General features: G+C 45.6%; 1 protein-coding gene across 1 annotated transcript; it reads right to left on the bottom strand.

The window, feature by feature from the left end:
- Nucleotides 1–420: 420 nt before the first annotated feature.
- Nucleotides 421–3929, bottom strand: btbd17a (BTB (POZ) domain containing 17a; the record flags this gene model as incomplete). The annotated part of the gene is made up of 3 exons (XM_080021228.1): nt 421–1997; nt 2462–2759; nt 3845–3929. The coding sequence occupies 3 exons, from the start codon at nt 3927–3929 to the stop codon at nt 923–925; spliced, it is 1458 nt and encodes a 485-aa protein (XP_079877354.1). The 3' UTR covers nt 421–922.
- Nucleotides 3930–13058: the final 9129 nt, after the last annotated feature.

Below are 13058 nucleotides of genomic sequence, written 5' to 3' on the forward strand. Positions count from 1 at the left end.
TGTTCCTTTTAACTATCTTTATATATATATATATATATATATATATATATATATATATATATGTATGTATGTATGTATATATATATATATACTTTTATATAAATTTCGGAAATACTGCTATTACTACTACTACTATTACTGCTACTACTACTACTACTACTACTACTACTACTACTTATAATAATAATAATAATAATAATAATAATAATAATAATAATAATAATAAATATAATAATAATAATAATAATCGAATACTAAGATTTTTTTAAGAGTGAGCAAAAAAGAGGATTGAATTTTGAATTTAGCCTGAAAGTAACAGTCTTTATTATTAAGTACAACAACAACAATAACAACAACAAATGTAGCCAATGAGTTTCATCATAATTAACTATCTAGGTATTCTGACAACTACTTGGGTTTAAGGAGGTTCCAGATTACTGTACGTACTGGTACTGGAACTGGTAAGTAGTGGCACAGTAAATATACGCATATATGACTAAAGATATCTATAACCTGAATGTCAGAGCACCTTAAGTTTAACAGGATTATTGTTAAACAATAATCAATTAAATACAAATGTGATTAATTGTGAATACTATAACAGCACCAATATCAAATGCAATCTGTAGGGAAATGTTCAAGACACATCAAGAGACATCATAGAATGTTATTGTACAAAAGCACTCGGACGCATCCTAAGGTTCTATATTGCCATGATATTAAAGTAGGCATTATTTCTTATTATGGATTCTAGCATAGTTGAAACAACAATCCTATTTGACGATACAGAAGGGAAGATTTGGATCTAAGCCCAGATGAGGCGATATGAGTGAGTTGTTTCCAGAGGGCTTCCAGGGGGCAGGATGTGTAGGGTAGGTAGGGCCACCATGTCATTCTACGGACAACGCTGAAGGGAGTGGGTTCAGTTCTTGCTAGTGATGAGGGTTTGGTACAGTGGTTTCACCACAATATGGAGGTAGAGGGAGCTGTCACTCAGGTATTCAGATGTCCGGCGGTAAAGGTCGGCTTCGGCCAAGAAGTCGCCGTTCTCCTCCGTGCTCTGGTGGAAGTTGTAGACGTGCTTCACCACCACCTTCCCCTGCTGCTGGGCCATAACGAGCACCGTCTTCTGGAAGTTCACGCCGGCAAAATCTGCGCTGGATGTGGCGGGAGTTATGATGATGCGAGGGCGCCCTCCGTCCACACGGGTCGGCTGCATGGCCCCTGTCTCTGTGTACATGGGCCTCATGCTGAGGGGCAGCCAGCGTGGGGAGAACAGGGCATTCCAAGTCACCCGCTTGCTGGCGTCGTGCCCACTGGGGCCCAGCTGAGTCTGGAAGCTGGTGCTGCGGTCGTCACGTGTGGGGTTGTTGATGATCCAGGAGGAACCCCAGACCGGGGACAGATAGTTCCTCGGCATAAAGAGGCTGCAGTTCACGTCGAAATATTTAGCCATGTGCAGCGGCGAGGCTGAGTGGAACTGGTAGGACATGTAGAGCAGATCCCGCACCGACTCCTGGTAGCGGGCGAGGATGGGGGACTGGGTCTGCAGGCGGAAGAGCTCCCGCGGGGGCATCATGGCGTAGCGAACGGCCCTCAAGGCGTTCTCCGCGGTCAGGCCGTCCGGCTCGTTCTGGATGATCCAGGCCTCCAGGGCGGCGAAGAGCTCCATCTCGCTCTGAAGGATAAGGTCCGAGCGCTGGAGCAGGGACATGAGCAGGTGGCTGCTGGTGGTTGCCCACTCTCCACTCTGCAGCACCGAGGAGAGGTTCCAAGCCAGATACTGGAGACAGCTGTCCCTCAAGGTCGTGTCTCCGGATTGCTGGGCATACTCATACCAGCCCACCACGTGGCCCGAGGGAGAATCTCGGGCCAAGTTCTGGGTCATGTACTGAGTTATGCCCTGCTGGAGCCCCAGAACACGGTACTTAGTAGCCAGCTTGTGTAAAGGAGTGGCCTGGTCCAAACGCAGGGAAATCTCTCCACAATACAGGTACCTACACAGACAGGGTGTTTAGCGGAGGGGTTAATCAAGCAGAGCTAACCGCGTACTTTACAAACAATAATTTATACGAGACAGGTAAGAACCCCCTGGTGAGGTTGCTTATGCAGCACAAACAGAGGCCTTTTTCACAAGCCTACAGACCATTCTTTCTTGGTTTATTCTAAAGATTTTCAGTTTTGCTATTAGTTTTTTATTATTAATTGATAATTCTACCAACCTCGATGACATTTTACTGTAGCACACATTCAATTAACCTCTTGAATCTTGAATCTTGAAATCATAAAATATTGGTCCACTGGCATGTGCAGGGCTGCAGTTGCAGACATCATTCCAGCAGAGGGCACGCTTACGCAGTGAACACATAAACCACTTAAACCGAGAACATGTTGCAATTCCTCCCTCTGAATATCCGCTTACGACGTGATTCCCTTCTTTATTCCACTGCTCCTGTCTCACCTAATGAACTTGTCAAAGACAGCGGCGCAGTCTGAGCTCTCCTTCAGCACGACGGTGCTGCCGTTTCTGCTGAACAGCAGCTCCTCGAAGACGGAGCTCTGCAGGGAGAGCACCAGGGAGTGGGCCTGGATCACCTTCACCTCGTCGGCGCTGGGCGTCTCCACCCTCAGGGCCACGTCGCTGCCGTTTCCTTGGGCGAGCAGGGCCTCCAAGCGCTGCACCAGAGTCAGGGAGTGGCTGAGGGTGTCCCCTCCGCTCCCGGCACCGCCCTCTTGGGTTCCATCGCCCTTCAGCGTGGCTAGCCGAGGGTTGAACCAGGTTGAGTACAGTTTGCAGTCAAAGTGAAGCACGTCATGTTGCAGGGATAAGGAGGTGGAAAGGAATGGCAAAAGAGAGAGAAGAGGGAGAGCACATGGAAAAAGAGGTCATTAGGATGCAGCGGAGGAGTAAATGGGGCTTCTGTATAGTCAGATACAAATGGAGAAACAGTGCTGCCCCAATCATTGGCATTGATCAGCCCTGCTGCTTTTGATCAACCCTGGTGCTCTATATATTGAGGAAATGTGGGTCACATTTAATTAAAAGCATGGTTTCCCCCTGCTGCGGATGTGCTAGCACATCCCCTTCTGACACTTTCATTGCCCGTATGTGAACTTTTTTTTTTTTTTTTTTTCTCATTGAGTTCCTCTTTCTGATTCTTTATAAATCTGTTGTGTGTGACACTTCCTTTCCCATTCGAAAAATGAAACGGAACAAAACTCTCCTGCGTAACAGTTAATTCTGGGTTACGATGCGCTCGGAAATCACGGCCCGGGCTGAACTTGTGTGAGGTTTCCACTCTTATGGTGAAAATGAGAGAGGGAGGTGATAATAATGCATTTACGGGATTATAAAGGGAGTCAATTATTTCTACATAATATTTCATCACAAATAAAACCCGGGGCACAGACTAATAATGAAGTTGATTGCTTCTCTCATAAAGTATCATTTATCCTTCGCGATTACCAATGTTAAAAAGCTGACCCTGTAACAACAAAATACCCCTTTGAGGAGGCTTTACAAGACATGAAATGACGCATCACCATTAGTTAAAGTAGCTGTAACGTACACTCTAGCTGAATGACCCAAATAACTGAATATAATAAGTCTTATCTCATCTTATCTGACTCACGAATAGCAGAATAATTAGGTAAAGACAGTCGAGGACAGCACAAGTTTTTGGACGTACGCCTAGAGACAACTTTTCACTTCTGATAGGTTGTCTGAGTTGTCCTAGTAAATTACAAAGGAACCCCAAAACTCTCCAAGTCTCCACCACCCAGCTCAACCCTCAAGGTGAGGCTGCAGCTGGAGCAGCCTTTGTCGGATTGGCTTTTGTCTTACCTGCAGTGACGGTCCCGCTTTGAAGGCAGAGGGCCAGCAGCGGCAGCAGCGTTCCCACGAAAAGGATCCTGTCTCGGCTCCTCATTTTTTCCCAGCACCCTCGACTTAACCCGGAATGCGAGTTCTACCTTGATGTCTATCCCGCGGTCTCTTTCCTCTCCTCACCACTTTTCTTTTTTTTTTTTCCCTGCCGCAGCTTTGTTGGCGAGTGTGCCCGTTGTGGAGGGTAAAAAAAAGGGTTGGGTGTCGTGGGTGGGGGGCGGCTGTGACTGTGGATGTGGGACGCGGGTCCTTCTAGGCACATCCGGCCCGCCACGCAGGGATCCCTTCGATTAGCAGGCGGAATCCGGCCGAGGTTGTTTCCATGACTACCGCCCGCTTTTGATTTTGCCTGTCCTATCCTTGGAAACGGCTGTCGCAGGGCCTTGCATGTCATCGATCCGGGCGCATGCGGGTCACGGGGTCATGGTCACGGGGTGGGGAGGAATTAAATGTAGTGGTACTTTAGAAAAAGAACGTAAGCTTTTGTTGACGCTTATTGGACATCATTGCAAACAATGGTGGACGAATGAAAAAAAAAGTCTTTATTCTGTATGTAGTGTCAGCTCACACATACGTATAAAGACGCAGAACCCAAAATGAAAGTTTTTGGGTTCTGCCCTGAACATCGATAAAATATCAACTATTCTGGTGAAACAGAGACTCCCATAAAACCAATGAGGTACAACCTCACGTCCAGATGAGCGTCAGCCCATGGCTGTGTAAGTCTGCATCAACTCCTGCGCTGAAATGTGTGTCAGTGGGATCAGCCAGTTCTGTCCCTGTGCGTGACACGGAGACCCAGGCAATTAATTCACCGCCTCAGGCTGCACCGTGCTTCGTTGCGAAACTAATTTATTGGATCAATACCATAACAAACATGGAGGGGTTTTCAACTGAAGCCATTTTCACCTTGATATAAAGACACGATCGCACACGATGAAATAAAACGCCCATCAAAGTAGACGCAGAAAAACCTCATAAAAAGCCCAAATTGGTTTCTCGGTGAAATCCTTCACTGGCGACGACGAGAGGCGCCGACGTCGGCCCCTCGCCTGCGCCTGCGCGGCGTGGCGATATAGATCCCATGCCGCGGTGTGAAAGTCGATGCTGATCCCGGAGGATGCGTTCCTTTATCCCCCATCTGACGCCGGGTAGAAAGAAAACACTCTGTGTCTGGCCGACGGCCAAGGGGCCGGTCGCGCGTAATGCAGCCAACATTAATCATTGTGAATGTGTGAATCAACGCTTTAACTTCTTCTTCATTTGCCGCACTTTTTTCCATTCATCAAAGAAAAAAAAAAATGCGGTGGGGGGGAGTTGAAAGAGGAAGTAGAAGAAGAAGAAGAAGAATAATGCCAAAAGAAGCATTTCCAACAGCGAAGTTTTGCAGATGGTAGACTCATCTGCTGATAGCCCCATTGTGTGCCATTTACCGTGTGAGATGTTAACTTGTGACCAATGTGTTTGGGATTTCACGGAAACAAATGTGTGTGTCTGTGTGTGTTTGCGTGCGTGCGTGTGTGTGTGTGTGTGTGTGCGCGCCCTTGCACAACTAGACAGAGACATGTCTCACCCTTTCTGTTACAACAGCCGGGGGGGGGGTTACACCAGGTCGTCATTATCCAAAGAAAATGGGTTTCCAGTTTCCAGATGGAGTTGAATGACTCCGTGACTCCGTGACTTGAGAGGCTCCATGGAAACTCAATCAACAATTACAATAGCTTGAAGGATTGGGTCACCGTTTTTCATCCCAGGCCTTATCAAAATGTTTGTTCCCATCATCCATAACTGTTCATCGCACAACCTCATTGAGCGCTTAACTGTTGAGGAACGCACCGCTCTGCCGCAGCTTCTCGCTGTGCTTGAATGCAGTCCAATGGGGCAAATGTTTAAGCCTCGAAAAAAAATTATATTACGTATTCACGTGTATTACCGTATTCATTTTCGCAGTTGCCGCAGTACATCCAAAGCGTGATGTTTCTACAGAAGGGTGACAGCAGGAAGCGGTGCAACTGCCCCTTTCTAGTCTCATACTGTCTTGTCTCTAATTGAACAACATTTAGCATTCATTTTAAGGCTTTAATGTTTGCCCCGTTGGAACTGCATGTATGGAATGCAGCTGAGAAGTGAGTTTTTCAGTACTCGATGGGATGAATTATGGGAATGATGGGATGCAACATTTTGACCAAGAAGGCCTGAGTTGAAAAGGGGTGAAGCGATCCTTTAATTGCTCTACAGATTAAAGATTGACTGTAGGAAAATTATGTCTCTATAAATGGAAAACTTATATTAATGAAATATAAATAAATAGTCCCCCTCCCCCTCACTCTGTATGGCTCTTGCTCCATTGTCCAAGTTGCTGTTTCACCAACTGAAGAGTGAGTTCAGAAGAGACAAAAGAAGATGATGGGACACTCACACAGGGCGACGGAATGTCCAGAGGTTGACTTCTCTCAACATAGTTTAGAAAAGAGGGGATAGAAACAAAGCGCCCGGCCATAAAACAGCAACTCACAATTCCTTTCGCTTTTTTCACGCAATATTACATCAAAGAACTTAGTGAAATGGTGGACGAGAACCCTAGTCTGTACGTGAAGTGTCGTTATAATCATGTGTTTAATTTAACTGTTTTCTGTTTTTCCACTGTGCATCATAGACAATGCATCAATTGGGGAAGCTGCCAATCGATGAATATATAACTTGTAGTAATGTCTGTTTTCCACAAGAGGGAGAAAAAGCCTCATGGTGGCAGAAGCAGCAGGGCCAGAAGCAGCAGACAGAGGGGTCAGCCTGAGAGCCATGGAGTCATGGAAACATACTGTCCATACTGTATGTGATGCGCAGTCAGATAAGGCCTCCGCGTCTTGCAGCCTGAGGACGTCCTGCACCAGCAGCTGCTTCAGTCCCAGAGGAAAGTTCCCATTTCTCAGCCCAATTCACTAGACGACTGAATTAAATTAACTCTATAATAAAAAAACATTAGTTGTAATATTATCATTGTTTTAACAGTACTACTACTACTACGACTACCACTACCACTACTACTACTACTACTAATAATAATAATAATACAATTATTATTATTATTATTATAATATGTAAGGTAAGACGTAATATGTTGCACAATCAATTGTATCTGTGTCCCCTGTGTCTCAATCGTATCTGTGACATATCTGTTGAGCTGGCTTTTTGTCTATCTATCTATCTATCTATCTATCTATCTATCTATCTATCTATCTACTCTTGCTCGCATCCCATCCTCTGCTCAAAAGATTCAGAAAATAACCGTCAGCTTTGCACTTTATGGAAGGAAATGAACGTGCATTTAAGACATCATTCACACTCATAGAAAACCAAGAATCAAAGTTTTAACTACCCCTTGAGGAGCAAACGCCTGATTAGACTAGAATTGGGCAAAAAGTGAAATCATGTCTGCGGCTGCATAAAATAAAACAGAGCTAATTGTGAGTGGTCACGTGTGACGCTGCTCATGTTACGGGCATTGAGAGTGTTGTTGCCATAGAGCCGTGCTGAGTGACAGTTCGGAAACTGAGATTATGGAAAGCGGGCCAGAATGGGAGACGGCCTGCAAGATCGGCTGCGCCTCAGCATCAGTTTATCTCAGTGCAATATCTGCATTAGCCCCCCCCGCCGGGAAAGGCTGTCGTGCGGGTGATTGCCTATAACTCAGCTCTGTCATTAGGCCCCGCGGGCGTGAAATTGTCTCCTTGGGGTTGTTCCTCCTCTGCAAGATGATCGTTATGTCCGACTCCGCCGCCAAGGCTGTCGAGCCGCAGCGTTATGGTGGGACAGGCGCAGAGAGAACCACTGCCACGTGTTTGACCTGCGGTTAACAGAGAGTCTCCATCAACGCCGCGTAAGGCGCAGCTTTTTTCAATCAGCACATTTTGGACGGAATAACAAGTGAGAGGCAGAATCGGAAATCGAATATGAGCCCGCACGGTCCTGCGGAGACAGGAGGTAGTGCCTGGGGTACTGAAACCTCTTGGCTGCGCTGAGGCAGATCAGACAAAGCATCGATATCTTAACGAAGAAAAATACAGGGCCGTGCGGTTTCCACCCGGTCTGATTCCTTCAAACCCTTCCTGTGGCCCGTGCATCTCGCTCTATCCATCGCCGGCCTGATTTATAGCGGCTCAGGCCCGCACTTGATCATTTAGCTGGCATTCATTATTCACTTCACTGAGCCTGCTGTGCTGTGTTTTGGTCTTGGGATAATGTGGTGCACGTAAAAGACAGAACCACCACAAACCGGGTTTGTCCGCCCTGGTTGTGCAGTATCTGAGCTCCTGCCATATTGGGTCAAAACCAGCTTACTCAAGGCCCCGGGTTCGGGCTCGCATTTTTCCAAAAAGGCCAAAACCGATGGAGAAGCGAGTTGTTCCTTCTAATCTACACATTCTCTCCGTGGTGTTTCGCTGTTTGCTTTGGAGGCTCGCTATCATCGACCGCTTCCAATTGGAGTGTTTTCTCAGAGAACTCCCTCAAATAGCGAAACACATTGTTCTTGTACGCATGATGCGGCTTGGCTCACATCCGGACACATTTGGTACGATTTACTCGCTGGTATCCATTCAGGCCGCAAAGATGTTCTATCATGTCACTCTGGTCTAGGTGAGACGCCGATATATCTGAAGGGCGAGGACGTAATCCGCACAAACCCCTCGAGATGAAAAACCTCACACAGAAAACAGCTGCTTCCCTTCATTCACTCGCACTCGAAATAACTTGAGAAACAGAAAAAAATAAGTCGGACTAACTCGGAATTTCACCCCCTTCTTACTACTCTCGTTTTCCATGGGCTTCCAGGGATCAGTTTTCGCTCCCATTCACCTGTTCCCATCCACAGATCAATCCCCCCCCTTCTCTCTCTCTCTGTCGCTCTCTCTCTCTCTCTCTCTCTCTCTCTCTCTCCCCGCTCCTTTGCTCCTTTGCCCCCTCCCACTCAGTCGTTCTCTCGCTTTTCCCTTTCACACTCCCCTCCGTCTCATCTCTCCCCCTTCATCCTCTCTCCACTCTGGGTCGCTCGTGGTAGTGATGTACCAGCTCCCGGGAGTCAGCTTCTGTCCCTCCTCCTCCTCCTCCTCCTCCTCCTCCTCCTCCTCCTCCTCCTCCTCCTCTTCTTCTACCTCTTCTTCTTCTCCCTCCTTCTCCGGGGCCGAAGGCGAAGCTGGTGACCGGGCGCGGGCCACCGCCGGGGGACGGATGCAGGGGACGTCTGTGCCCGGCTCAGGGGGAGACGCGCTGTGAAGCCTGGACGTGAGGGAGGTAAGCGTCCGGCAACCAGATCAGAAGGACACAAACAGACAGAGGCTGTGGCCATACAAGGAAAAAAAAAAAAGCACAAGGGTCCCGGGGGGCCTCTGTTCAGTGTTCATGGACTCACTCGTGAGCTGCTTCAACTTTTTAAAAGGGTCGCTGTTTCATTTTGGTGCAATCAGTACTGTTCTACATCACTGACTTTCAGATGTTTGCGCTCGAGATGCAGCCTTATAAAAGTTATTCAGGTGCTGAACTGTTTCAACCCAACATATTTTGGTATTGTGTGCATGAGACTTTGTTTACATATGAAAGTGCTTTGAGAGGGAAAAAAAAACATTACTCATAATAAAAGCCTTTTTCTTACTGATGGAGAAAAATGTACTTCTGCATCATGTCTTTCTAACGACATCAACCTCAGGTCATAAGACACTGGAAATAGCGGCACAGCTCATGAACTGCACGATGAGTACGCGGGACGTCTTTAGTGACAGGTTCCTGTTACGCCCGCACGACTGTGTTTTGCACTGCAGACTGAATAAACCCTGATGATGATTATAAAGCGTGATGAGATGTGTTGTGTCCAAACTGTGCATCGGCAAAAACTGAACTTCAAATAGTTCCCACTTTCCAGTCAAGCGTAGAAAAACGACGACGTTAAAACAACGATGTGTTTGCCGGTTATGGAGGACGCACAGGGCTCAGGACTGGGACATAGGAAGCCTTTCCCTATCTCTCAGCGCTGTTGTTTCAGGTGCGCTGTCCCCCGATGAATAATTAAGAGGAGTCGGTGGAGCGCGGTGGAGAAACAGATCCCTGCACGGGCTGCATGGGCACTTTACCCCCCTCTGGCCCCCTTTTTGAGCCGGTTCCCAGCCCCAGGAAGCCCGTCTAAAATAGAGCTTTAATCAGGAACATACAGTACATTGGCCTCTGATCCTGGGACTGAACGGCCACCAGCTCTTCTGCAGCAGTCAAACTAGTGTTTACCACCAAAACCCACACATTGATAGCTGGTAGATAGATAGATGGATAAAAGTTCACATATAAACAGTAGGCAAAATAATAATAATAAATCAATACAATAAAAAGTAAAATATGAAAAGAAAAAGAAAAAGCAATATATGCAAAAATTGGAAAATATGAGAGTTAACTGGACTGTATAATTGACTGTATAGATACTGTATATTATTAACAAAATACTATATACACGAAACAAACAGATGAACCAGAAAAATGAACTTAGAAATGGTGATGGACAATAAATCTGACTGATTAAATATGAGCCGTATCACTATCAGTAAGCGGATATCAGTGAAACCGTAAACAAAATGTTGACAATAAGCCTATCAAAAAAATTAATAATAATAAAACATAAAAGGCCCTTATCCAGTCATGTGTTAGAGGAGTCACACACATACCAGCACCACATAGGAAGGAGACCACAGAGCACCAGGAGCATTAGATGTAATCTACCATCCAATGAGAACAGCAGGTACAATGTCTGTTCAGTGAGGTCCCCCCGCCAGAAAAAAACACTAAAAACTAATGTTTTGCCTAATGTTTTTTTCATCGAATAGTCTAGGAAATCTAATGTAATCTCACTGTTCTCATGTGAGCGACATTTGATCTCCTTACCATTGCAACCATAGAACTTCATACCTTAGAATACAGCTGCGCTATATGTCTTTTTGGTGCGGAACCCAAAGAGAGATCCTTATCTTTGCGTCTCAAGGAGTTTAATTGCTGGCCAGAGGGATAATGAAGACCGAGGGTGGTGTGGAAGTAGCTACGGGGTTATTGATTGGCCGGTGCAATCACTGGCCACCGTCGCAGTATTTCACTGTCGGCGTACTGCAGCAGCCCTTCTGAATGACACCATAATGACCGCGCTTCTCCAGGGTTAAAAAAAAACGTTTTTTTTTTTGCCATCATTCGATAAATGTGATGTAATCACAGTTTTTTTTTGTCACTCAATTAATCAATTATGTGAAAAATCTGTTGATTATTGGATGAATCATGGAAAATGTGTCATTCGCATCCACCCCCACAATGCACCCGGTGCTTTGACCTCCATTAATGACGATATCCTACCTGAGAGACAAGAGACGTAATGTGAGTATCTCTTCCATCTGATGGAACCATATGGCTCACAATCGTTTAGGGCAGCGACAGGCTCATGAGAGCATCGCTCCTGTTTCTTTTGCTGTTTTATACCAAGATTTTGTGGACTAATTTGTTTAAAATAAAAAGCCATAAAGCATGCAGTGTATCACTGATGTATTGAAAGTGCAGGTTCTGAACGACTGACAAGGGAAAATCATCTGTCTGACAGATTCATGTGAGGTGCAATTGGAGAAAACCAAAAGTAATATTACTTTTGTTGACACAACAGAGAGATTGGTGTGGTTTATTCAAGTGAAAACATTGATTGTATTATTACGAAGTATTTGAACTTTTCCACTTAAATGTTAAATTACAATAGGGCTGGCAGAATAATATTGATACTGTGACATATACTAGGTATCGTCAGGGGTTTTGGCTTCCATTATATCTCTATATAGTACATTTACATTTACATTTAGTCATTTAGCAGACGCTTTTATCCAAAGCGACTTACAATTGTTCAAACACCGACGGACGCAGCCATCAGGAGCAATTAGGGGTTAAGTGTCTTGCTCAAGGACACTACAGCATGCTAGCAGGAGGAGCCTGGGATCGAATCAGCAACCTTTAGATCACTAGACCACCAGCTCTACCTCCTGAGCTACCATCCCCATCCCCATAGTAAAATGTATCCGGGAAGACTGCAATAAAGTAAAATCATTTTCTGAACTTAATGACCTGTTCTAGCTGCTGTAATGAACACCATCAATACCTGCCAATACCAATAACATATAAAATACTCATAAAAAATCTAATTATCTAAAATACATAGTTCTGGCATCGACAGCATCGAAAGTGAGGAGGATGAGGGATGCCTATGAGACAGTTTTCAACGTGCCTTCCAGTCCCCGTGATCAAGCACCTCATCGATGCTGTGGAGCCTTCTCCATCCCTGTTAGTTGAACTTATACTCTAGGGTCAAATTTGTGCATGTAACCTTTAAACGGCTTCTGTACTTCGTCTATTTTATGGCCGAATTCGACAACACAGGCTGTTGAGCTGTGTCCCACACATTACGCTCATGTCTGGGGTGGAGAATAAATTGCCTGAAACATTTCGTAATGAATCAAATTAACACATTATAACATTAACTCGATTAGGTCTTATCGTGGCCAACTGTGGCTGGATCAGCAGATTTGGAGACTGGGGGGTCCATGAAGATGCCTGGGGGGTAACTCAGACACGTGCATTGTATGAATGAATGAGCCATATAAATGTAAGGATGAGGATGACAAGGGTCATAGACAAGGGGGGGCAAAAGAAGATGGATGACTCTGGGGGGGTGGAGACAGAGGGAGAAGGATAATGATCGAGCAGAAGGAAACAACTGTCCATCTGTTGTTGTGGACCTTCAGCTTAATCGAGTGGGAAACTCCACCGAGTTAACTCACTACGGTAAGCACAGTGTCACTTCTGCCCATGCACCATTTACCTGACATCAGCCTTAGCCAGGCACCAGATACGAGTAGCTGCCCACCACCTGTGAATAATGGTGCATTGAATCCCATAGTTGTCCGATTTGGTATCGTAGGTGGCACAGGCGAAATGAGAGCCCTCAAAAAATCGGAACTCTGCGTGAAGAAACACTGAAACGAGGGTCCTTTTCTGTCATTCTGTTTCGCTTTTCTCTGCGTTTCTTTCAAATTATATTTTATAAATTTGTTTGTTCGGATAATGTTTTACCCTTCCTTCTCCCTTTTATTTCCCCCCTTTTTTATTCCCAAGG

This window comes from Zeus faber (assembly GCF_960531495.2).
Source record: "Zeus faber genome assembly, chromosome: 20".
Classification (NCBI taxonomy): Eukaryota; Metazoa; Chordata; class Actinopteri; order Zeiformes; family Zeidae; genus Zeus; species Zeus faber.